Raw genomic sequence first — 24,515 nt, forward strand, 5'->3', positions numbered from 1 at the left:
ACACAGTGATGGCTCGGGTGTGCATGGCTGCCAGTGGCACTGGGACACTGGTGTCTATTAACGATGTGACACAGGACAGAGGCAGCAGTGTGAACTCTGAGGTGTTCAGAGACAGCCTGTCTGCTCACATCCAGCTAAATGCAGTCAAACTGAATGTTCCATAGTTCAGATGGACAATGACCCAAAACAACCCAGTTTATCAAAGAAAAACAGTGGGATATTCTTAAATGGCCAAGTCAGTCACCTGATCCTAGCCCAGCTGAGCATTTCACTTACTGAAGACTGAACCTGAGACAGAAAGGCCCACAAACAAACAGCAACTGAAAGCTGCTGCAGTGACGGCCTGGCAGCATTAAACAGAAGGAAACCATCATCTGGTGATGTCCACGAGTCCAGACTTCAGGCTGTCAGTGTCAGCAAAGAGCTTTCAACCAAGTATTACAAGTGAACATTTTACTTTCAGTTATTTAATTTGTCCTTTTGAGCCCCTGAAATGAAGGGATTGTGTTTTAAAAAAGATCCAGGTCGTTTCATTTTTCTGCAATCATTTTGTTCAACCCACTGAATTACAGCTGAAAGTCTGCACTTCAGCTGCATCCAAGTTAATTAAAATGCATTGTGGTGAATTACAGAACCAAAATCAGCAAGTGTAATATGTAGGTGGCTCAGAACGTTTCTCCATGTAATGTACAGTAAATACTTCTATCCATGACGGCAATGTTAGAAATGTTGCTCCTGTAACAACATGCAAGAGAGAAGATGTGATGGACAGTTTCTTGGGTTGCTGCTGGAGGCACATGGAGGTCATTGGCTTCAGGACCTTCTCCTATGCAACATGACTAATGTCCTTTAAAGGCTGTATTTTAATCCAAACATTTTCCTAAAATAAACCTGAACATGATGTAAATTATTAAGACTTTGTATCAGAAAAGCCCCAAATGTAAACTACTGGCTCTCTGTGCTGATGTGATCTGAGTTTGTTTCGCTGCCTCTTATTTGTCCTGCAGTTACACAAGCACAGTGTTTGTTCCCTTAATGTTGTGGCTGTTTGTCCTGGAGTAGTTTCAAAGCAGACGCGTATTGTTAAGTACTTGGAGGGACTGTTTTGTTTAAACCAGAGTAGAAACTTACTTGTGGAAGGTAAACTCTCTGTACACGTTGAATTGTATGTTCAGCTATAGACACATTAAATACTTAAAGACACTTAAATGCAAATGTACCTGTAGAGCGTAGTGTCTTTAGTTGTCTGTATTTTTACCAAATCGTCACCGTACTGGGAGAAATGCGTGGTGTTCACAGATCTGACATTTTGGAAACAAAATGTTCTGTTTGGACTGTGAATGTTTCACTGAGTCCATTCTTCTGCAACAATCTCAGCACTTCTGGCTTGTTATTGGGAGACAGGATCTAAAATTTTCATTAGAAGGGTCACAGCTGATTTAAAACGATCATGGCATAGCCCCCTCCCCCCACGGACGTTACCGCAGTCTTCGTGTAAGGATTCTCCGAGTGCCATTTTCCCTGTTTTTGCTGCTAGAAGGCCAAAGTTGTGCTGTTGCACATGTAAATGACGTGTCAGTGAACTAACATGCGTTGTTGATGTATTCAGTGTGAGCTGGAGTCGTGCTCAAATACCGAGCCGTGCCGTTCCAGTTGGTGGTGGTGACTCGGGGCTAATCCTCAGCGGCGCCACTTTAGAAAAACAGTCTCGCGGGCCAATCTAGGCGAACCAGACAGTTCGTGGCTAGCGGTCCTGCTGTGAGAACCGCGGCGCGATTGGCCGAGAGGTGCGTGCCCTGTGACACCTGACCGCCGATTGGCTGCGGCGTGTCGAGACACTGACGCGCACGTCGTCTCCCAGCTATTGTTATTGTGGCGTGCACGAGAGGAAGGGGCAAGATGCACGAGGAGACAGTGGGTCTGATAAAGGGATGAAACAACTGAGAAACATCAAGCTAGCGCAGTAGAGCCACTGAGAAACGCTGGCTTTCTCCACTACAGGAATTCACAGAGAAATCCCCCCGTGAACACAGCGAGACACTCAGATCTAACAAAAATCGCTATAAACACAAACGGCAGCTCTGGGCAGCAGACACAGCACGCAGAGCTGTCGGAGTGCAACACTTGAGGCAATTGTCGAATAGCTCAGCGATCGTTCTGTCCAAGTTCTTCTCTACTTTGGCTGATGTGTAAGTAGAAATAGTTTCTCTATCTTTGATTCTATTTTTCGTCATTGCTGTTACGAAAGCGTGAGGAAGAGTCAAGTTAGCTTGCTAAATTGTTGCTTTTAATCTGCAACAACTGCTCTTTCTACTGTCCCGTTTGGTACATACTGACCGGTGTTGTATCGTCCGTTTTCCGGTTCCAGCGTTCAAATATGTCCAATCTTATTGGTAAAGTTTAAGTGGAAAATGTAAATAACCTTCATATTTATATCTGTATTATATCAGCTGGGCATGTCGAGGCAGCAGGTTTCGGGATGTGCGGAATGTCACTGACTGGAATGAATGGCCTGGAAACAGTTCAGGTTTTGTTAAGCACATAGGACACGGTCAGTTTGGCGTGGCCGTGTCCATTCAACTGTGATTTTGCATTGCGAGTATTATATTGGTGCTCCTGTTTCATGAACAGCATGTTTAGGGAAGTGTGTGTGCGGTTAGGAAAGTATAGCAGTCACTAAAAGCAGCGGCTGCCTGTATTCTTTCCATGAGTTAGGCTATAGTAAAAGGCCGTATTGCATTACAATATCCTACCTTCTCCACACGCTTAGAAACTGTGCGCAGAACACACTGTGCATTTCATTTTAAAGCAAATAGCAGATATTTCAAAGTTCGCATATGTGTTTGCAAAAAAGGTGCAAAGAAACATTCACAAGACTGTGCTGTACAGTTTTAAAGTATGAACCTTGAGGTAATTCTATATGCGATCGTGGCTCAAGAGTTGGGAGTTCACCTTGTAATCGGAAGGTTGCCGGTTCGAGCCCCGGCTTGGACAGTCTTGGTCGTTGTGTCCTTGGGCAAGACACTTCACCCGTTGCCTACTGGTGGTGGTCAGAGGGCCCGGTGGCGCCAGTGTCCGGCAGCCTCGCCTCTGTCAGTGCGCCCCAGGGTGGCTACAATGTAGCTGCCATCACCAGTGTGTGAATGTGTGTGTGAATGGGTGGATGACTGGATATGTAAAGCGCTTTGGGGTCCTTAGGGACTAGAAAAGCGCTATATAAATACAGGCCATTTACCATTTACCATACTTTGCTTTGTTACAAAATGCTGCATGACATTTACTTCCCTATGTTGTTACACTTCAGTCTGTAAAGTTGTAGTTCTTTTTTACCTTTGGTATCTTGCTTGGTATCTCACTGTGGGAAGCGCCCTCTGGTGTGACCAGTCACGGTCTACCACGCCAGGCTAAGACAAACCAGTCGCTTCAAGGACAGGGGGTCCCCAACCCCCTTTTTTAGTGGCCACACCAGGCATTCCTTCTTCCCCATGAAGATCACTAGACCTCCTCAGTGGTCCCCGACCAAGTTTATCCAGTGCTTGTTGATGCAGGTCCATGAACGTGGGTTTTTCCGCTTTCACAAATGTTCCTACACTGGAATTATATTTTTTCGTCACAGTATATTGTTTTTAGTAAGCGGTTTTAAAGCTAGCACCTCAAGTGAGCTTGTGACTGTGTAGCTATTGTTAGCTGTCAAAGCTGAGCATTAGTGGGTATGGCTCACATTGGATCCTCTCAGGGGAACGCTGGTGGTGGGAAGGTTAAGGATGTCGCATCCTGCCCTCACCCAGCTGTTGTGGGTTGACTGTCTTGGGGAAACTACCCATCCCCTCTGCATCTGTATCGTGTCAGGCACACACTGGCATCACTCCCAGAATCCTGGTCCCGGAGGCTGAATTTCCTCCTCTCTTCAACCGGCTTCTTGACTGGAAAGAGGGATGCGGAGAAGACAAGGGGGATGATGTTGACATGGATATCCTTGGAGACAAAAATGATGCCCAGGTGTCTGTACGAAAGGAAAACATTGGCAGCTCATTAGACAACCACCGATGGAAGTTTTGGTGCATCCCACCCTCCACAGGGACTTAGGAACTGTGGTGCTGCGGCTCAGTGGGCAGCACTCACAGAGATCCAGGCCCTGAGCACTCTGGGGCCACGTTCTCTGTTCCCTCCTCCCCCCAAGAAGCAGAGAGAGGAAGATGTTTTGCTGAAGTCCACTCTAATCTGCAACAGAGCATTAGGAGCAGATCCCCCCCCCCCCCCCCCCCCCCCCCCCCAAAAAAAAAAAAAAAAAAAATCAAGATTAAACTCGAAATAGTATTTTGGAAAAAAGTGACATTACAGTTGAGTACCACATCAATAAATCGAGTCAAACCAAGTAGGCACCAGTGGAAAAGAGGCAAAGGAGTGCTGTCCTCTTTCCCCATGCCTGATTCACAATCACAATGCACACAGAGCCATGGTAAGTTTGTTCAGAGCTTTCTTTTAGTACATTAGCACTCTGATTAATGAGGACATCAGTGCAAACATCACAGTTCCTTCACTTCTAATTAGATGCAGCAGCAAAAAAAGCATGAATGAAGAAACAATGTTAGCTAGCTAGCTATATAGCATAAATGCACTGATCAGTATGCTGCTGTGACAGCTTGGATATGCCTCAGTTTGACCCAGCTTGGCAGTAAAAGAGGACCGTTACTTCACCTCTGAAACCAGAGTCTCCCTCAGTACCTCCATGTTTATTATGCTAAAAGGCGACTGTGCCAAGTTGGTGTCATGCAGCAGATTGATTTGATTTCTAATGAAATTTCATGCAGATGAAATCCATGAATCACATCAGGGAACTTTGCAATGATTTAAGTAAATGAATGTTGTTAAACGGCTTGTTAAAACTTTATTATTGTTGTTTAAAAGGAAAAAAGAATGAATGCCAAACCACATAAACATGAACAATCACATATGGTTTTGCATATTTCTGAGGTTCTATTGTAGTAATGATCACATACTTGATCATCATCTGTAGTAGATGGCTGATGAGGAAGCTGGGTGACACACAACAGACCCGTGGTTGGTACAGTAAAGATCAGACAGAACCAGTCAGACCACAAAGTTGGTTTCAAAATGTCTGTGGCTGTCATCCTGCTTTTTAACACAAAGTGTCTAAAATGATGTAAATATGTGAATTAATAATTAGTTGTTAATCACCTGAGCAGGTCCAATGATGGTGGAAGATGGTTTGCCTCCCAGTGCTGTCAGTGGGAGGCAAACCATCTTCCACCATCACAGAATCCTAAAAGGACGGAGACAGGAGCGTGGACACGTCTGTGCCTCCACCGTCTCTGCTGTTCTCTGTATGTTCTCCCTGATCACGGATTTCTGATGTCTGTGTGGATTTACTCAGTGCTAATGTGCTAACGTTTATTAAGATGAAGAAAATTTGAATTATTCAATTAAAGCCTCTGGCTTTGTGAAGATATCAGTCTGCACATTTGTGAATATTTTTCTGCAACTGCAAATTAAAAACACGCGTGTGAACAATGTCAAAATACAGTCCTCACATTTTATTTGACAAATGTTCACATTTTGCATCATATGTACCTTCATACCTCAGTGTGCCCTCACAGCTAGCTTTGCCTTTAGGAAGAGTAACCAGCTCTTTGTGGCCAGGCTGCCTCGTGGAGCCTTTTCAACCCTCGGGCAGAAAAAGCTGATTGGGTGTTATCGTCAGTCAAGTCTGTGACTCAAGCATGAGGTGACATAGGATTTCAACATTTCTACCATAGTTGCGTCCACTGAAAATCTCAGATCAGTTTGAATTTCAGTGACCTCGACCTCAAGATGAAGGTCAGAGGTCAAGTTTTCTGAAAATCTTGTGAATGGGATAATTTGAGGACGAGGCAGAGTAGCGGTGGCTTAGTGCTGAAGTGGTTAACAGTTCTTATTCACATTCATATCTGTAAACAATCACTATTCAGGACTGGGAGGAGACAAAAAGCCAGCCTGAGAAACACCTTCTTCATCTTTAGTGACTCTTGTGTACGTGGCCTCACTAGGATCCACTAAGTGTTGGTGTTCTTGCTCCACTAACAGGGAACGATTCAGAGCTGGGCCATCATGATGCCAGTGAACTTTCTGGTCACTCATTGGTGGACCAACTTAACACCAGGTAAGCAACACAGGAATGACGCCATGTTTTAGCTGCCATCAACTTTAGATGTCTCTGCTTTTTGTCACATGCCTAGTAAGTAGAACAAATGTCCATTTTTGGCCCTGTGACAGCACCATCATGTCAGTAAACCCACCAAGCAGCAACGATGCCTGCCTCAGCATCGTCCACAGCCTCATGTGCCACCGGCAGGGCGGGGAGAACGAGGGCTTTGCTAAGCGCGCCATCGAGAGTCTGGTGAAGAAGCTAAAGGAGAAGAAGGACGAGCTGGACTCTCTCATCACTGCCGTCACCACCAATGGTGTTCATCCCAGCAAGTGTGTCACCATCCAGAGGACTCTAGATGGACGGCTGCAGGTCAGTCCACCTGCAACATGAAGGGCGTCACTTTGATCACTGCTTTGATCTTTCTGTGCATGATTCGTATGTTTATCAATGATTTCACTTTTTTCATTTCATGTTTACGAATTTCCTCGGCGGGTTAGTGTTGCTGTGGTCAGTATTCAACTGAAGTGCGATTCTATACACAATTATTAGTGCTTTGAGGTTTATTGGTGCAGCAGTCGTTTTGTTTAGGGCTGACAGTGCGATTCAGGTTCACTGTTTATCACATACAGCATGTAGGCATAAAAAACGACAAAATGTTAGTGTTACAACGTCACAAACTTTCTGCCAAAATCCTGATGTCTTTGTGCAACAACACTCTTTGTATCCTATTGGCTTTGTCTTGCTCTGCTTTGGGGAATCGTCCCACATCACATTTCCTGCTTGGTTTGGTTTGTATTGACCTTGAAAGTTGTCAGTCTCTGGTTTGAATGAAGCATCCAGAGCAGGAGTCTCCAACTCAGAGGAGCTGGGGGCCGCTGCTGGCACTGTCGTCTCGTTGGACACTAAAGTGTTCAATTAGAACAAGAAAACAGCCACAATTATGTCCAAAAACAGTGTTTTTCTTTATTTTAACCTCCTAGGACCTGGGTCCACATATGTGGGTTATTTAGACCAAAATACTCAATTTTGCTCTACAAGGGCCTGATGTGCACTTACGAGGACATTATGCTGCCGCTGTTCTACTGAAATTTTAAACTAATATCCTCATATGTGGCTCTCATTCTTCTTGGAAACAAAAATCTGGTAATTCTTTGTTTTTACATTCATCGGGTCCCAGTCAGCCCAAATATCAAAGAGAAATTAAAATGCTGCTGTGGAAGAGCTCAGGTCCTAGGAGGTTAAATATTGTATAATAAGACAAAGCTTTTTTCAACTCACTCTTAACTAACCGAAGCCTTTCGTTGAACTGCCAAATAAACAAATTGGTCCTGTCTTTCTGCACAGACACGTGGCAGCACCTCTGCTATAACTTTGTTCGTATTTAACAAAGTGAAAATGCAGACATAGACCATCTTTGTTTTCTTTATGAATAACTCTCACTAACCTAACACAGTTTGTACTCTCTTGTTAGCTCAGCCTGGTCTGAACCGTAGTAAAGGGACCGCCGGCTAATACGTCGAGTTAAGGGGTCTCTTGACTAGCTTTACTGTCTGGGTCAACTTTGCTAGCAGAGACAGAGAGAGACGTTGAAAGGCTGCTCCAACGGAGCTTATTGTTTCAGAGGAAAACTCGAACACGCTGTACAGTCGAGTCTTAACAGCTTACTTACAGCTGGGCTCGTCAGGCTCTCTGTTTGGCTGCAGTGGTTTTATTATATTTACATGCTTCCATCTTTTTGATTCTGCTTCTCCTCCCTTCCTCGCGCTCACACACAATGGGAGAGGCGGTCCCGCAGGTTGTCCCTGCAGCACGGACCACACTGTGAATGAGGCTACGTTCTTAAAGGGCTCCGCCTGTAACACTCTGCCTGTTGCCTTCATATTAAATTCCGTATTAAATTGCGGGCCGCAAATAGGGGTGACGTGGGCTGCAAACGGGCCGCGGGCCGCGAGTTTGTCTCCGTCTACATGACTAATTACCTACCGATCTTTGCTGCAATTTAAAAGCTGACCTTTATGTGAAAACCTGAACTGTCAGAAAATTCTGTAGGTTTTTTTCATACAGTGTCATCAGCCACTTTATTAGGTACACCTATTCAGCTGTAAATCTACAGTGGGATGCAAACGTTTGGGCAGCCTTGTTAGTAGTCATTATTTGCCTGTATAAATCGTTGGTTGTTACAATAAAAAATGTCAGTTAAATACATCATATAGGAGACACACACAGTGATATTTGAGAAGTGAGATGAAGTTTATTGGATTTACAGAAAGTGTGCAAGGATTGTTTAATTTTCCCTGGAGAGCAGCAACACAGGGTCTCAAAACAACTGTCAAATGACCTGAAGACAAAGATTGTTCAGCATCATGGTTTAGGGGAAGGACACAGAAAGCTGTCTCAGAGAGTTAAGCCGTCTGTTTCCACAGTTAGGAACATATTGAGAAAAAGACCACAGGCTCAGTTCAAGTTAAGGCTCGAAGTGACAGACCGAGAAAAATCTCGGAGAGACAGAAGCAACGGTGAGAACAGTCAGAGTCGACCCACAGACCAGCACCAAAGACCTGCAACATCATCTTGCAGCAGATGGAGTCGCTGTGCATCGTTCAACCATTCGGCGCACTTTACACAAGGAGATGCTGCATGTGAGAGTGATGCAGAGGAAGCCTTTGCTCCGCCCACAGCACAAACAGAGCCGCTTGAGGTTTGCTGAAGCACATTTGGACAAACCAGCTTCATTCTGGAATAAGGTGCTGTGGACTGATGAAACTAACATTGAGTTATTTGGGCATAACAAGGGGTGTTATGCATGGAGGAAACAGAACACAGCAGTCCAAGAACAACACCTGCTGCCTCCAGGAAAATATGGTGGTGGATCCATCATGCTGTGGGGCTGTGTGGCCAGTGCAGGGACTGGGAATCCTGTCAAAGTTGAGGGACACATGGATTCCACTCAGTATCAGCAGATTCTGGAGAATCAGAGACAAAGCTGAAGCTGCGCCGGGGCTGGATCTTTCAACAAGACAACGACCGAAACACTGCTCAAAATCCACTAAAGCTTTCATGCAGAGGAACAAGAACAACGTTCTGGAACGTTCATCTCAGCCCAGACCTGAATATTATTGAACATCTGTGCTGTGAGTTAGAGAGAGCTGACCATGCTCGGAAGCCATCAAACCTGAATGAACGAGAGATGTTTTGTAGAGGAAATGGTCCAAAATACCTTCAGCCACAATCCAGACTCTCATCGGGACCTACAGGAAGCGTTTAGAGGCTGGAGTTTCTGCAGACGGCGGATCTACTAAATATTGATTTCATTTCTTTTTTTGTGGTGCCCAAATTTATGCACCTGCCTGATTTTGTTTAAACAATTCTTGCACACTTTCTGTAAATCCAATAAACTTCATCTCACTTCTCAAATATCACTGTGTGCATCTCCTATATGATGTATTTAACTGACATTTTTAATGTCACAACCAACGATTTTTACAGGCAAATAATGACTATTAACAAGGCTGCCCAAACGTTTGCATCCCACTGTATAATCAGCCAATCACATGACAGCAACTGCATTTAGGTATGTGGCTAAGATGACCTGCAAGTTCCAACCAAGCATCAGAACGAGGCTGAGCGGTGATTAAAGGGACGTAACGTAACATGGCCGATGGTGTCCGATAGTTGTAGTATTTTAAAAACTTCTGAGCTTCTGGACTTTTCCTGTACAAACTAAGGATTTGGCAGAAACAACATGAAAGCACAGGTCCATCCTGCCTTACATCGGTGGTGGTGCAGGTGTGGTCTTGTGGGGATATCTCACCCCTTAGTAACAATTGAGCCTTGTGTAAACGTTTGAAGAAGCATTTTTGCCGACCATGTCCGGCCCTCCACAACCACAGTGTACACATATCAATGCAAAGTGGCGGATGAGTGCGTATGCAGCACTGGCTTCCCATCATGGTAACCAAGGCAAGCAGGGCTTGTGTGGTGAAATCTAACTTCACCTTGAAGTCTGGTGGCCATTGTCGGTGTATTTTTATTTTGGGTGTTGTAGTGTTGAGGCCAAAATCTGAGACAATAGGACTAAGATGCGTGTTGAAGCTGCGCTCTGCTCTGCTAATCTGTACTGTTGTTGAACGCTGTCACTCAGACAGCAGTATACAGATCCACAAACAATTCTCTGCTGTACGCAGGAAGTCAACAAAGGTTTTCCTGTTACGCTTCACAGCTTCCCTGTCGTAGCTCTAAAACAGGCTTCCTGGTTTAGACTGTACTGGAACTGCTGTAATGTTGCTTTGCTGTCTCTTCAGGTGGCAGGCAGGAAAGGCTTCCCTCATGTGATTTACGCACGGCTGTGGCGCTGGCCTGACCTCCACAAGAATGAACTAAAGCATGTCAAATTCTGCCAGTATGCTTTTGACCTCAAGTATGACAGCGTGTGTGTCAACCCCTACCATTATGAGAGGGTGGTGTCACCAGGCATCGGTAGGTCAACGCTTTACCTCAGCAGCTCTTACGTGGACTCCACGGTCTCCTTAACTGCAATGACATTATGACATCATGAATGACAGATATTGTTGTGATGTCTTCAGTCAAAATGTTTCTCTTATTCTGTCCCTGTTCTCTAAAAGTTGGTCTCAGCCTTCAAAACACAGGTGAGTTCTGTTTCACAGAAACACAGCATGAACATTTCCAATCCACATGTAGTTGTGACAAAATACATTTAGTAAATGTTTATGTTGTAACTGGGGACCTCGAGATTTGTTTGTATTCATATGCAATGAGCAGTCTATAAGAAGTCTCTGTATTCCTCAGACGTGTGGTTGACACCACCTAACTAATGATACTGACAGAAAGCTGCGTGCGTGTTCTCATCATCCGAGTCACTCTGTGCTGTGCAGCCAACCACACACTTCGAACTCTCAAACATCTCTTTGTAACCAGGACAGAGAAGTCAAAAAACATTTACACAGCGACGACCGAAGCTGCCGAGAGGCTGGACTAAAATGACCCCGGGATCTGTGGGAAAGTCACACGTAGGGATGGAATCAGTAAGAACGTAGCAATTCAAATTCCACTTGATGATTCAATTCCTCATCGATTCTGATTGGCTCCCTCTGCCATCACTGCTTAATTCCTCCCAGGAGACAGTAATTTGTTCCAGCAGTCGTTACGTTACTTTGTTGCCTGAACGGTGTCGCGAGCATTAGTGGAACAGATACGCGGGATCGACAGGCAAGCGGACCAACAAGTCCAAGGAAATGAACTGCTGGGAGCTGCTGCTCCGTTCCAGTCATTTATGTTTTTACTTTAAGGTTTATGGTCGATTCTCATGACAGTGATCAGAAGTGTTACACATGAATGTGAAATCATGAATGTGGACGTTCTCCCTCAATCAGTTCTTATTACTAAACAAACATGTTTCATGACATAAATGCAAGTGTTAGTAAATGAAAGCAAAAAACAGCGTTAAAGATTTGTTCGTGTGCATTTGTCCCACATGAGCAGCGTCTCTGATAATTATGTCCCTTCGTGAAAAAAGAGCCTGGCAACACTCGACAGCATTGTTGTTTCTCTCATTTTATTCCTAATATCACAACTTTATTTTTAAATAATGAGGAAACGAGCAGAGGAATGTATGTGTGTGATTTACACGAACACTAAACAGCTAAATGAAAACACCAGTGGTCGGCTGTAGTGAACAGGCCCACGTCACACTGTGACTTCTGTTAGAATATTAAGTACATTCACATCATTGAAGGCCTTTGGCAGGTGACCCCTTACATGGTGTAGTCTGATATGAACTCTCCTTCGCACTCATACATCCATCAGCATTAAATACAAATCAGTGCTGTGCCTCTTTGTGTGACCTCACCTCCTCCTGCCTCTCACAGCTGCATCGAGCGGACTAATCAAAGAAGAATACATCCCTGATTGTATACAGATGGACCTTCCGCCTGGTATGCCTCTGTCCGACCACCAAGCAGCTCCAGACCACTATAGTCCCCTTCTGCCCCCTTCTGAACCCCACGGCCCCCCACCTGTTACCAGATACTCTAACCTGGCTGTGTCACCCAAAGGTCAGCAGATCATTATTCAGCGCAGTTTGATGAACCTGTCAATGTTCATATCTTGTCATGTGTACTTTTGTTTTACACTGGGACTGCTCAAACTTTATATTAAGGGACGACAAAGCTTCTTTCTATCTTTCCTCCGCAGATAGTTGATAACAGTCACAGCATGTAAACCAGGTCCGACGTGCTCCTCTGTTTGTCTTCCAGTGCCTGCCTCTGGCTCCATGCTGCCACTGCAGGGCAGTCATGGTGATGGCTGTCTCCAAACTCCATCTCCACAGGCTCAAGTCATTCAACAACGACCTCAAAGCCCACCCCAGGTTTCCTCTCAGCAGCAGGCTGCCCAGCATCCCTCGCAGCACACCCACTCACAGCAGCCCCCTCTACCTCCCTCTCATTTGAATAGACAGAATGGATACAGCAGCAATACGCAGTCTCAGACTCAGCCTTCATTCCACAGTGAGCTCACGTCCTTGTACTAACGCACTTCTTACAAATCAAAGCCTCTTGGTCCTGTTGCCAGTTCACCCAGTAATAAAAGAATCAAAAGCACTTGTTAGCATTCATATTTGTTTCCGTGGGTTAGTGCTGGACACGTTAGCTGGTTTGATTCATTCATTAACACCAATCTTTTCATGCATGTGCTCCTGAGCTCGACACTAAACAGTGTAAACATGATGCTGCTTAATTCAATTCAATTCAGTTTTATTTATATAGCACCAAATCACAACAAAAGTCGCCTCAAGGCGCCTCATAGATACAGAGAAAACCCAACAATCATATGACCCCCTATGAGCAAGCACTTTGGCGACAGTGGGAAAGAAAAACTCCCTTTTAACAGGAAGAAACCTCCGGCAGAACCAGGCTCAGGGAGGGGCGGGGCCATAGTCTTGACTTTTGTCAGCTTAGTCTGAAGTTTACAGCCACTACAGACTGGAGGATTGTTTAGTTTCAAACATGCACTTAAACAGTAAATGTTGGATAAATATCTGAGTTCTAATCATTTTTAATTGGAAATAATATTTGTTTTATTTACAAATGAATTCTTAGTGCTGATTATATGCAGGTTATAAATAAATATGCAGTGCAAAGAACAAACAAAGGTGCTTCTGATTTCTTCTGCACATTTAGCTAACGGATGTTTAGTAAGTTATTCACTGGTTAATTTGACTTTTGCATACATTCATTTCAGATTTGAGCGCGTTATTTCAAAAACACTGATCAGATTTTGCTTTCCTGTGACGCAGCTGTTTGGACAGGCAGTAGCACGGCCTCCTACACTCCCATTGGACCCCAGCAGGAAGGGCGCAGTCACCAACAGCCTCCTCTGCATCTTCCAAACCATCACTGTAAGAAATGCCTCACAATGTGTCCTGTTCTGATCACTGATACTCTGATATTTGAATGCACTGCTGCAGAACTTCCTCCCTTATGAAGCCTCACACAGAGCGTGTGCACGCTGTGATGCCTGACACTGTGCACAGTCACATGCACAGGTCAAAAACTCACATTTCAAATGTGCTGTGCTTGAATGTTTGGGGAGGGGAGGGGTTTGCTCACAATCAATAACTTACTTCATGTTACATCACATTATTTTTTGATTTAACTATTTTCTGCATGACTTTAGGAGTTTTTTTTTACTCTGTCCTTATATGTAAAATATTCAAATTGCAAGAAGGTGTCCTTCTTTTTACCATGATTGTATGTTCAGTTCACGTTCAGCACTTCTGTCATCATGTTTTTGTATGTTTGTTGTCATGCACACACCCCGGACAGCCACACGTCTCAGCGTAAGGTCGAGTGTGGAAACGTCACAGCCTGCCACAGCCTTACAAATGTTCTGCTTTTTTGCCACTCCAGACTAATGTACGCATCTTTTTGCTTTTTAGGGTCCCAGCATCACAGCTCAACCTCTTTCCCTCCTTCAGGGTCCAGTCATTCAGGTTAGACACCATTTGTCAATATGAACACGGCTGTTCACCAATAATATTCCCAGCGGTTACATACGGAGACTTCTTTGATGCTCGTCTTTTGTCAGTTTGACATCTTAGTTGTTGGTTTTTTGTCCACTGCAGTTTTTCAGTTTCTGTGGTTGTAATGGTCACTGTAAGATGGACACACACACACACACACACACACACACACACACACACACACACACACACACACACACACACACACACACACACACATACTGTTTGTGCTCCCAGTTCAACTTTCATATGCACAGCTCCACAGTCTCTGCTCAGAGCTGGTCTCTCGACTGTGATTAGTCCAAATGCACCGCCTGTGCCCCCCCCTGCGTCACTGAGCTGCCCCTCCCCTGCAGCTGAGCCAGTCGCACCCCCACAGTCACTTACTTTGTCCAAATGAAATTTTAACACAAAAATAAGGCTTTTTCCTAATTACTGAACTACATGGACGTCATAGAAATTCTAGATTCTGGTCCAGCCATCTGTCAGTGTGGACCAGTCCGCTCTACCTCATATTGTCACAATATAGTTTCAGAGCTCTCAGGGCTGTGGGCTTGTACGTTGAATATCTGTCTTTAGATTTTCTCACAGAGTAACAGAAGCTGATGATGTGTTTTACTTACATATGGCTGATTTTCACGCATATTAAATGTCTATTAACACATCTCTACTTCTTATTTGTCCAAATCATTTTTGAGTCGTGCACTTCACAAACAGATCGTCTGTTTTCTTGACTTTGTTGTAAACATGTTTCTCTCTTACTGCAGGACCAGAGTTTTGGTGCTCTGTCTCCTACTTTGAAATGGATGTTCAGGTGGGGGAGATGTTCAAGGTGCCTTCCAGCTGCCCGGTAGTGACTGTGGATGGTTATGTTGACCCGTCAGGAGGTGATCGCTTCTGCCTCGGCCAGCTGAGTAATGTCCATCGCACAGATGCAAGTGAGAGGGCCAGGTGTGTTGACGCAGACACACAAACTGTGCAATGACTTTTCGAATACTCAGCAAAGAACATCACCCTTCAGTTTTATTTATACAAATCACAGCAACAGTCGCCTCAAGGCGCTTTGTATTGTGCGGTCGACCCTACAATAATTCCTCTCCCAAAGTGAGACTGTACGATACAGCACTGATTAGTGAGGCTTTATGATAGCTCGTAAACATCACAGGTGAACTTTACATTCAATATCCACAATTAATCAGGATATGGATAATTCTTGGATATTTGGGACAGATACATTAAAAATGTCTGTATATTAAAATTCAAGCAGTCCCACATTTGAGTACACATTAAAAAAGAAGTTCAAATTCCAAAAGTGACCATTTCTGGATTACATGTGGTTGGATTTCACTGCAAAATAATCCGCTTACCCGTGTCAGGGTCGGGGGGGGGTGGAGCCTATCCCAGCTATCATAGGCCGAGAGGCAGGTTACATCCTGGACAGGTCGTCCGTGTGTCACAGGGCTTACACAGAGAGACAGACAACCATTTCCAACCTAACCCAGCTAACTGCATGTCTTTGGACTGTGGGACGAAGCCGGAGTACCCGGAGAGAACCCACACAAACACTGGGAGCAGACTCCACACAGAAGGACCCCGGCCGGGTGCTGGAATTGAACTCAGGACCTTGTTGCTGTGAGGCGACAGTGCTAACCGCTGTGCAAAATTTTAAAAATGTGAAATATTTTTTTATCATGAATTTATTTATCGCAGAAATGAAGAAAATCACAGCATCAGTTGCCTCGTGGCACTTTCTATTGTAAGACCTTACAGTAAAACAGAAAAACCAGAGAAAACGCCAACAATCGCATGACCCTACATGAACACGTGCTTTAGCAACAGCGGGAAGGAAAAACTCCCTTTTAAACCTCCAGAATCAGGCTCAGGGAGGGGCGGGGCCATCTGCTGCGACCACGTGATGGGAGAACGACAGGTAGATTAGAAAAGTGCTATAAGAACCAGTCCATTTACCAGTCCTTGGGACGGAGTTTTCCAGACTACTAAATTTAACCCAGTTTGTTACCAAGTGCACCGATTTAGAGGGGAGCTACAGGGATGTCTGTAAGATGCCGGGTTTTCTTAAATGAGGGAAGCAGAGGGATGTAGGAGCGGGCGAGTCCCCTCGGCCATTGGCTCCACCTGAACTCTGCACAGTACCCGTAGGATCAGAGATTCGGACTTTTAAACAGAAGCTGACCCTGACTTCCTGTTTTGGGGGGCTGCTTCCACAGATCCACACTTTTGAAAATTGGCCTCTGATGGGTAGTTAACCGCCCGTAGTGATGTGGCGTCGGCTTCAGCCAACACTGGTTGAATAAGCAGATAAAAATGTTTTCTCATGGTAGTATTTGGTGATAACAATGACACTAAGACATTTTTCAAAATAAGCACAAAAGGTTTTATTTTCATTGCATCATTTCCCTGCACACCGTCCCAAAGCAGAGCTACATGCTGGCTTCCTGACCTGTTTCCCTGTGTTCCAGGCTACACATAGGCAAAGGTGTGCAGCTGGAGTGTCGTGGTGAGGGGGATGTGTGGATGCGCTGTATGAGCGACCATGCTGTGTTTGTACAGAGCTACTACCTCGATCGGGAAGCGGGCCGGGCACCAGGTGATGCTGTGCACAAGATCTACCCTGGAGCCTACATCAAGGTATAAATCCAGCTCACTCGCATCATTCATATGTAGGCATGGGTACCGGTGTCCGGTGCCATGATGGCACCGGTTCTGACATAAACGGTAGTAACCAGACCGAAAAGCAGCGCACATTTCGGTGCTTTTTTTCCTGAGCTGTGATACACTTCTAGCCAATCATTTTACGTTTCCGAGGATAGTAGGCGGGGCCAGGTACGTACGTTCTTTTAGAGCAGAGCTACAGATTAAAAATGCCCAAGGCGAAGCGGTCAAAAGTCTGGCTGTACTTCACAGCAAAAGATGCAAACTCAGCAGCAACAAGTGCTTTAAGCTGATACTGTGATACTGTCAAAGGAGGTAACACCAAGAATCCGATGAAACACCTGGTGACGCATAGCGTTTTTTTTAAAAGTCGAAAAATGTGCCGTATTTGATAGCTTGCTGTGAGACCTCACACCGAGCACATCTACTGCGGGTGTGGTGCCTGTTATCGAGTTAGCAACATCCCCCAAAAACACGAAGAGGAGAGTCCTGGCCCCTAGCCCTGCCAGTGTAGCAGAAATGATGAGGATGATGATGCAGCAGCAGCCGTTCTTCTCTGCGTGAGTAGCTTCATGTTGTTCGTGTGTAATTTACGTTGAGTAGGCTAACCACGTTATTACATTAATGCATGTAAGGTGAACTAGCAAACATCATCATAGCTACATGCGGCTGTCCTCTTGTTTGATGGCAGATGCTCCCTTCACCCTGGCCAAAAAGGCTAAAATGACCAAAGAAAAAGTGGAAAACAGTTAAACATGAGAGGTTTTGGACAAAGTTTGTGGTTTTTCCATTGTTTAAGCACCGGTTTGAGCACCGGCACCGTTTCAAAAGTACCGATTTGGCACTGGTATCGGATAAAACCTAAACGATACCCATCCCTATTCATATGTTTTTAAAACTGTGAACACCTGTGAGCAGCACTGGGTTTATAGGTGGCACTGGGCACAAGAACACTGTACCAAACACTTAAAATGCTCAGTAATAAACTGCATATATTACATATATTTATTACCAAGGTGCTTTTTTAAGACCCTACAATAAAACAAGGAAAATGGCAACAATCAATGACACCCACTGAGCATGCACTTGGTGACAGTGGGAAAGAAAAACTCCCTTTTCACAGGAAGTAACCAGCCAGACTCAGGGAGGGGCGGGCATCTGCTGTGACTGGTTGGGGGCAATGGGCGGAAAGTAAAGCAGTATTCATGAGTTTCATGCCTCAGGTGGTTTGCTGTTACAGTGTACACCAGTTGTGTCTCGGTCAGGTATTCGACCTACGGCAGTGCCACAGACAGATGCAGCAGCAGGCAGCCACGGCTCAAGCTGCAGCTGCTGCACAGGCAGCCGCTGTCTCAGGAAACATTCCTGGTCCAGGCAGCGTCGGAGGGATTGCACCTGCAGTTAGTAAGTGCTGAGACACGCACAACACTCACAGTGGAGTTAAAGGTAGAAACTGTCATGATGGGGAAAAACAGCAACTTTTAAATATACTAAGAATCTACTAATTCCATTCACAGTGACTGAGTACAGCCAAACACCGACCAACAGCAGGTGGAAATGTCCTTATATGGTCTCTGATATTAACCCCTCCCCCTCCCTGTTCACTGGCAGGTCTCTCTGCAGCAGCAGGCATTGGCGTCGATGACCTGAGGCGACTCTGTATCTTGCGGCTCAGCTTCGTGAAAGGCTGGGGGCCGGACTACCCCCGTCAGAGCATCAAACACACTCCCTGCTGGGTGGAGGTCCACCTGCACCGTGCCCTGCAGCTTCTGGATGAGGTGTTGCACACTATGCCACTGACTGACCCAGGGCCTGCGAACTGAGAACCCTCAGCAGTCTGGAGTCTTTGAATGTGCACACACCAGACACACATGGTTGCTTCTTTGTTTCTTCTTCAAAAGGATTTCTCCAGCAAGTCAGTCAGAAACCATCAACAACCAATCATGCTTGTAGCAATCACTCATGCTTTTTGAAACGCACATACACACTGTAACCAAAAGGTCTGTCCAGACACATATATGCTGATGTCTTTGGGATTTTCCTAATGCTTTAGTCCTAAGAATCTAAAGTCAAGGCAGGCGACATTTGAACCCACCAGTAGAGAAATCCAGGGATTTGTTTCAGATATTCAATTCTCCGATATGCAAGTTGGATTTCTTCTTGCAGGAGTGTTCTGCACATTCACTCACGGAATATAAACAGATGTTTAAAAATCCAGTCTGGAGTCAAAAGCACCTCAGACAGGAAACTGCATACCTCTGGAAAATGCTGTCAGTGAATCTACGCTGAGCACATTACACTTCTCTTTATGTGTCATTGACGTCAGAGCTGATGTAGAGGTATGGATTAAGGAGACTGGTGTTATTCCATCTGCGTACTTGTACTCTGCTCTTCACTCTACGTTGGTTTATATTATTACTATATTATTTTTGTACCAAAAGACAAAAAAGCCCAAAACATTTAGCTTTAACGCCGTGTTGTTGTACTTTGTAATGAAACAGTGCTACTCTGTATGTAACCAAATGGTTGATATAACTCATGAAAGCCAGATTACCTCATAAGTACAGTGCAGAGTCACAGCGTCAGGCTGAAGTCAGTCTGTGACTCGGTACCAAAACTAACAGGTCGGCCGATCAGATCCTGACGCCAACATTTAGTTTCACAGCAGAGTGAACTCATAAGACAGCAACTAACTTCTCACACGCAGAGACAGAAACCCAGACAGTGTTTGCATGGTCAGACTCAGCATCTAGCACCAGTCTGTACCTTTGACACCAGTGCCTTTCTGTCCTCTGAGTGACCGCAGCAGTTTACTTGAACTCTGACTGGTTGTGTGCACGAGTTCTGGTTGGGAAGCTGATTTCAATCATCCTGCCCAGTCTGGGTCGTAGTCGAAGCCATGACTACAGGCTGCATTCGCCCATTTACACATATATTATTATCGCACTTTATCACACCAGTGGATCCGTCGGAGCAGTTTGGGGTTAAATGTCTCGCCGAGGACACTTTGGCTCGTAGATAAACCTGAAGCACTGACCCGACCCGTAGACAATCTGCTCGACCTCCTGAGCCATAAAGTGTAAAGATCTCATCAATCAGAAGATTGAATATTTAAATGAAATAATTGAGCTCAGTGCTTGTAGTTAACTATCAAAGAGATATAATAATAATAATATAATGGGCACATCTGGACATTGGCTGTCTCGTGTAAAACCCTGATGCATCATTTCTCTTGTAATCTTCAACATGACTGCATTTCATGCAGGTGTGATGGATTTTTCCCTGATTTCCCTTAAATGTATGGGAAACGTCACCTCGGTGAGGAGTGTCTGACTCGAGCACCCCAACAGTACAGCACACACCCAAATACACCCTGTGCCTTTGTTTTCTGTCCTCCAAAACACCTGTTACATAAAGAGTCTTGAAACCACACAGATGTGTCGTTTAAAGGCAAAGTCAGCTCCCCACGTGTACTGTCTGTACGAGTGTAGCTGGATCTGCCACAGAGTTCAAATACACTGCACACAACACGGCCTCACATACAAAGGCGCGTTTGTACCATGTAGAGATAAATCTGCTTTCTTGTGACTTGACAAAAAGAATTCTGGAGAAAACTGAACTATATTATACGGGAATGTTGTGTGTTGATCTAAATGTGAATACATGTACCAACCAGTCTGTGTAGAGATGCTTGGACACTGTGGAATCTGCCTGGTTCAGCTGCTTTACAGCCATTAACGTATGAATATTTGTGATGTGTGCCTTTTGTTGTAACAGTAGATGCACCGACACTGGATATAAGAAAACACTATAAAGATCGATGTTGCACATTGTGAGTTGGTTTTTCAGCTGTTCGAATCCTTCTGCGATATTCTGTGGCTCCCTCAGGTTTCAGCGATGTGGAGACGGTGTGCGAGAGAACAGAGGTCCTACTGACAGATGACTCTTTGTACCTGAGTAGTGTTATTTATTGCCTTAGTCTTTGGTGAGTTAAATATTTCAGAGTATGCTTAGCACTACTTCATTTTAGCAAGAACGATATAAGCATGTGATACACGCTGGTTTTCCTCTGTTCACACAGGGTTGTGCAAACCATCGCATTTTTATCATGTTATCCAGATCTTTCTACAACCAGTCACTTTCATGATGTGTCTACCAAAGCACCTGTAGATTGCTATTGTCTCTTTATTCATCACTATTAAACATGTACTTGTACTTTTCCATGTGAGCTGCAGGATTTACAGTTGGTATCGATTAAAAATAAAAAGATATTTCTAGGCTTTCTGGATTTTATTTCACCCATGGCGACCAGTCATCATTGTGGTTTATTAGAAACATGACTTTGCTCACATGTAGACAAAAGTCACTTAATGAACCAGCTCAGTGTTGCGTCCGTTTGCACACTGAGTGCTGAACTACACAGTTCTTTGCAGGAAACAATAATTAGTAGGAAACTGCAAACGTATGCGTTGCCCCTCAAATAATCCACGATGTTTTCTTCCAAAGTTCTAAAGCTTTGACGAACCTTGTGTTAAAGAAGGCCCGTCGTGGAGTATAACTCACCTACCACCATCTAGTGGTGATAGGTATTGGGATAGGATTACGCGATGGGTAAAATATACAGGGACGGGTGTCTGAGAACTTCCTTTCTGTCCGTGTGTTTGTAGAGTAACCGTAGCAACAGGCCTCGCTCATTACGACGAAAGGCTTCAACTGTAAACTGGATTCAATATGTAACGTTATTTGAGCTATTTTGGGGGGTTGGATACTATATCTCTGATAGTTCTGATTTCTGTGGGATTGTAAGAAGGATTTAAGGAGGACAAACTAGAGCTGTTGACTAAGCGAGAGTACATGTTGCAAGACAACGATCCTGCAGTCACTGAAGACCTGCCACTCCCTTAAGAAGAAGCCACAATGAGGACTGACTGCTTGTGCTTGTGCTGCATATTTCACTTTATTTGCACGATGACCCAAATCCGCACGCTGTCTTTCAGACTTCCTAGTCCAGCCAGCTGCGATGCCATCTCTCCAACGCCACTCTTCTTCCAGATCCCTGCGTGCTACTCAAATAAGGGAGGCATGATTAGACAACGAGCACCAGCCCTCTGAATCCACTGCCCCACCCTTCCCCTGTAGCCAAGCCTCAAACCACACACACCCCCAGAAATCTAACCAGGGAGCCATCCAGCCTAGCTTACCCCTCCCATCTGTGCTCCCGGCCTATGGACCAGCTTAGTGTTAAAAGGCTGGAGAGCCAGACTGCAGTAGGGCGTGACCTGAGCAGAGGGTGAATGGACATCCCAGAAGGTAATAGTGAAGGGAGTCGACCGCCCACTGGATTGTCCAGCATAGCAGCTAATTCCTAACCCTTAACAACTTATCTTTTATGTTTAAGCAATCTTTAGGTCACTTTTTGGAGGTCCTGAGGAGAGGTGCTGAGATGGAGCCTCCAACAGCAGCTGAGTGTAGCAGGCTAATTATTGTAAACTACTGACCTGGTGTTCTAGTCACTCACCCCACTGCCCCTGACTTCCTGCATTTCTTGGTGCTGTTGGTTTTGATCCCAACGAATATCCCCAGTTTGGTTTTGTCAGATTCAAATGCCACAATGTACAAAATGTTAATGACTGCAAATATGTGCATAGATAGAATCTGGTTCCCTTACTCCTAAAGAAGAGCAATTCATGTTCCTGGACAGTGCAACGACAACTGCTCATGCAGTGGCGTGACTTTGTGTGGGCACAGGAAGACTACTTTGTGCAAAGAACAAACACTGATACAGATGTGCGATCAGCACGATCAGAGGAAAAGTGTCTCAGATGCTTGGCTACATTCAGATAATCTGATTAAAATATTTGTTTCTATATTTCATCTGTAACGTTAAGATATTTCTTAAATACCAAAGCATGAACATGAAAAATACACTGGGTACATATTTATCAGAAGCTATATAATTGAACTGATGTGGACAGAGGTCGGAGCCAGATAACATAATCCCTGTTTATGCTTCCTTAAATCCTCGACCTCTTTGGACAGGTCTTCTTGAGATGATGCACACATGTCCAGTTCAGGGGGTGAGCTGTAGTTATGATCATTTATGCGACTCTGCTCTTCTTGCTCTGGTTCAGTGAGTCGCTTCATTCTCTCCAAAACACGATGATGAGTCATTTTGACCCGGAACACAAACTTGTTTAACCAGGAAATGAACACAACATGAGGATTAACAAGGGGTTTGTGGGTCTGCTACGAAAAAAATATGTTGCAGATACAGACTTTAATGAGCTGCAAGTAATAAAAGTGTATTTTTGTAAAAATGTTTCATTTGAGCAAAAAAAACAAACTATTTTATCTCTTTGTCTTTTTCTGGGTGTTGTTTGTTCAGGAAACTCCATTTGGAAATGTTGGTCAAAGTTGCTGATGATTGTTGGTTAGTTCACCTGTAAAGTCATTCTTGTTGTTCTGTGCAGCGTTTTGGGCCTCTGTTTGCCGCAGGTTGTGTCTCAGGTTCTTCCTCCAGTTGTTGTAGAGGAACCACAGCTATAAAAAATGCACTATATAAATATTTGGTAAAGAAAAAAAACTCAGTCTTTAATATATTAATAATTATTAAAAATAAAAACAATAAATCATTAATTAATTAAAATGTGTTCTTCTTACAAAATAATCCTTTCTTTCTTTAAGATAATCTAAATTTAAGAGCACATTAAACTTTGGTGCACTTTATTTATTGTAATCTGTTTTTTATGAGATTAACTACTTTAGATTTATCTAATAATAATGTAGAACATATTTCTGTTTTTTCACATATAAACACATTTGTTCTATGTAAGCTTTGTCTTTTATCTATTGCATATATGTAGCAACACAGTACAATAGTCTTTAAATTGTGCTACATTTGTATAGTATATGCTTCGTTGTTATTTTATCTACACAAATAATAACCCACTGCTCCGCCACTGTTGGAAGCCCCTAAGATAAGCACAGATAAGAACATGTAAAAAAAAAAGAAGATAATAATAATAATAATAATAATAATAATAATAATAATAATAAAATCAGCACGTGTTTCTGGAATGTGGGAAACATCCATGAAGATAAAACAAATGAAGTTTACCGAAAGGTCACTTATTTTTCGAAGAAAACAGGCTCTACAGCGCCGGTTTCAAACTCCGGTCCACAGGGGGCGCCAGCGGGTCAGCTGCTTTGCCGAGCAGCAGCTCAACCGAAGAAGAAGTAGTGATGGGATTTCCGGATCTTTTTAGAGAACCGGATCTTTCGGCTCGACTCACTAAAAAGAGCCGGGTCTTCAGGTTGTTTTGTTGCTTTAATTAATTTATTATTAATAATAATATAAAATTATGCACAAAAAGAATTACTATTTTTTTTAAAAAGTTGTTTTATTTATATATGTTTATATATAAATATATGCGGTGGCCCCTTGACACAAAGCACTCCAAAAAGCATGTACAAATTCCAAAGCACGTACAAACTTCATAACACATTTCTAGCATTAAGTGAACTTCCAAAACAGAGCTACCTAGATCACACCAAATCCGGTCGTTGGTACTTGCTGACTTGTGTAGCCACGAGGTAACAAAAGCTCAACACGCCTAGCGCCTAGCATTCTGGAGCACTGCCGTTGTGTTTTGTACA

General features: G+C 44.1%; 1 protein-coding gene across 4 annotated transcripts; it reads left to right on the forward strand.

Annotated features, from left to right (window-relative positions):
- The first annotated feature begins 1,863 nt into the window (after positions 1-1,863).
- smad10a (SMAD family member 10a) lies at positions 1,864-21,130 on the forward strand. 4 transcript variants are annotated; one of them, XM_085395472.1, is made up of 13 exons: positions 1,865-2,189; positions 6,085-6,160; positions 6,274-6,517; positions 10,450-10,624; positions 10,771-10,794; positions 12,034-12,219; positions 12,421-12,672; positions 13,461-13,562; positions 14,103-14,156; positions 14,954-15,137; positions 16,667-16,835; positions 18,110-18,263; positions 18,471-21,130. In XM_085395472.1, exons 1-13 carry the CDS (start codon positions 2,186-2,188, stop codon positions 18,680-18,682), a joined length of 1,836 nt encoding a protein of 611 aa, XP_085251598.1. In that variant the 5' UTR covers positions 1,865-2,185; the 3' UTR covers positions 18,683-21,130. The 4 variants fall into 4 exon arrangements, with proteins under 4 accessions (XP_085251600.1, XP_085251598.1, XP_085251601.1 ...); XM_085395473.1 differs by having other exon boundaries at positions 1,867-2,189; positions 18,125-18,263; XM_085395474.1 differs by lacking the exon at positions 10,771-10,794 and having other exon boundaries at positions 1,864-2,189.
- The last annotated feature ends 3,385 nt before the right edge of the window (positions 21,131-24,515 follow it).

This window comes from Rhamphochromis longiceps, linkage group LG22 (genome assembly GCF_057381845.1).
Source record: "Rhamphochromis longiceps isolate RC_006_pf linkage group LG22, R_longiceps_female_GT1.1, whole genome shotgun sequence".
In the NCBI taxonomy this organism is placed as follows: domain Eukaryota; kingdom Metazoa; phylum Chordata; class Actinopteri; order Cichliformes; family Cichlidae; genus Rhamphochromis; species Rhamphochromis longiceps.

Excerpts from the sequence above, each read along its gene's own strand:
- smad10a (XM_085395472.1), top strand. Across the intron at positions 6,161-6,273 it reads GTGGACCAACTTAACACCAG|CACCATCATGTCAGTAAACC; the intron begins GTAAGCAACACA and ends GCCCTGTGACAG. Across the intron at positions 10,625-10,770 it reads GGTGGTGTCACCAGGCATCG|TTGGTCTCAGCCTTCAAAAC; the intron begins GTAGGTCAACGC and ends GTTCTCTAAAAG.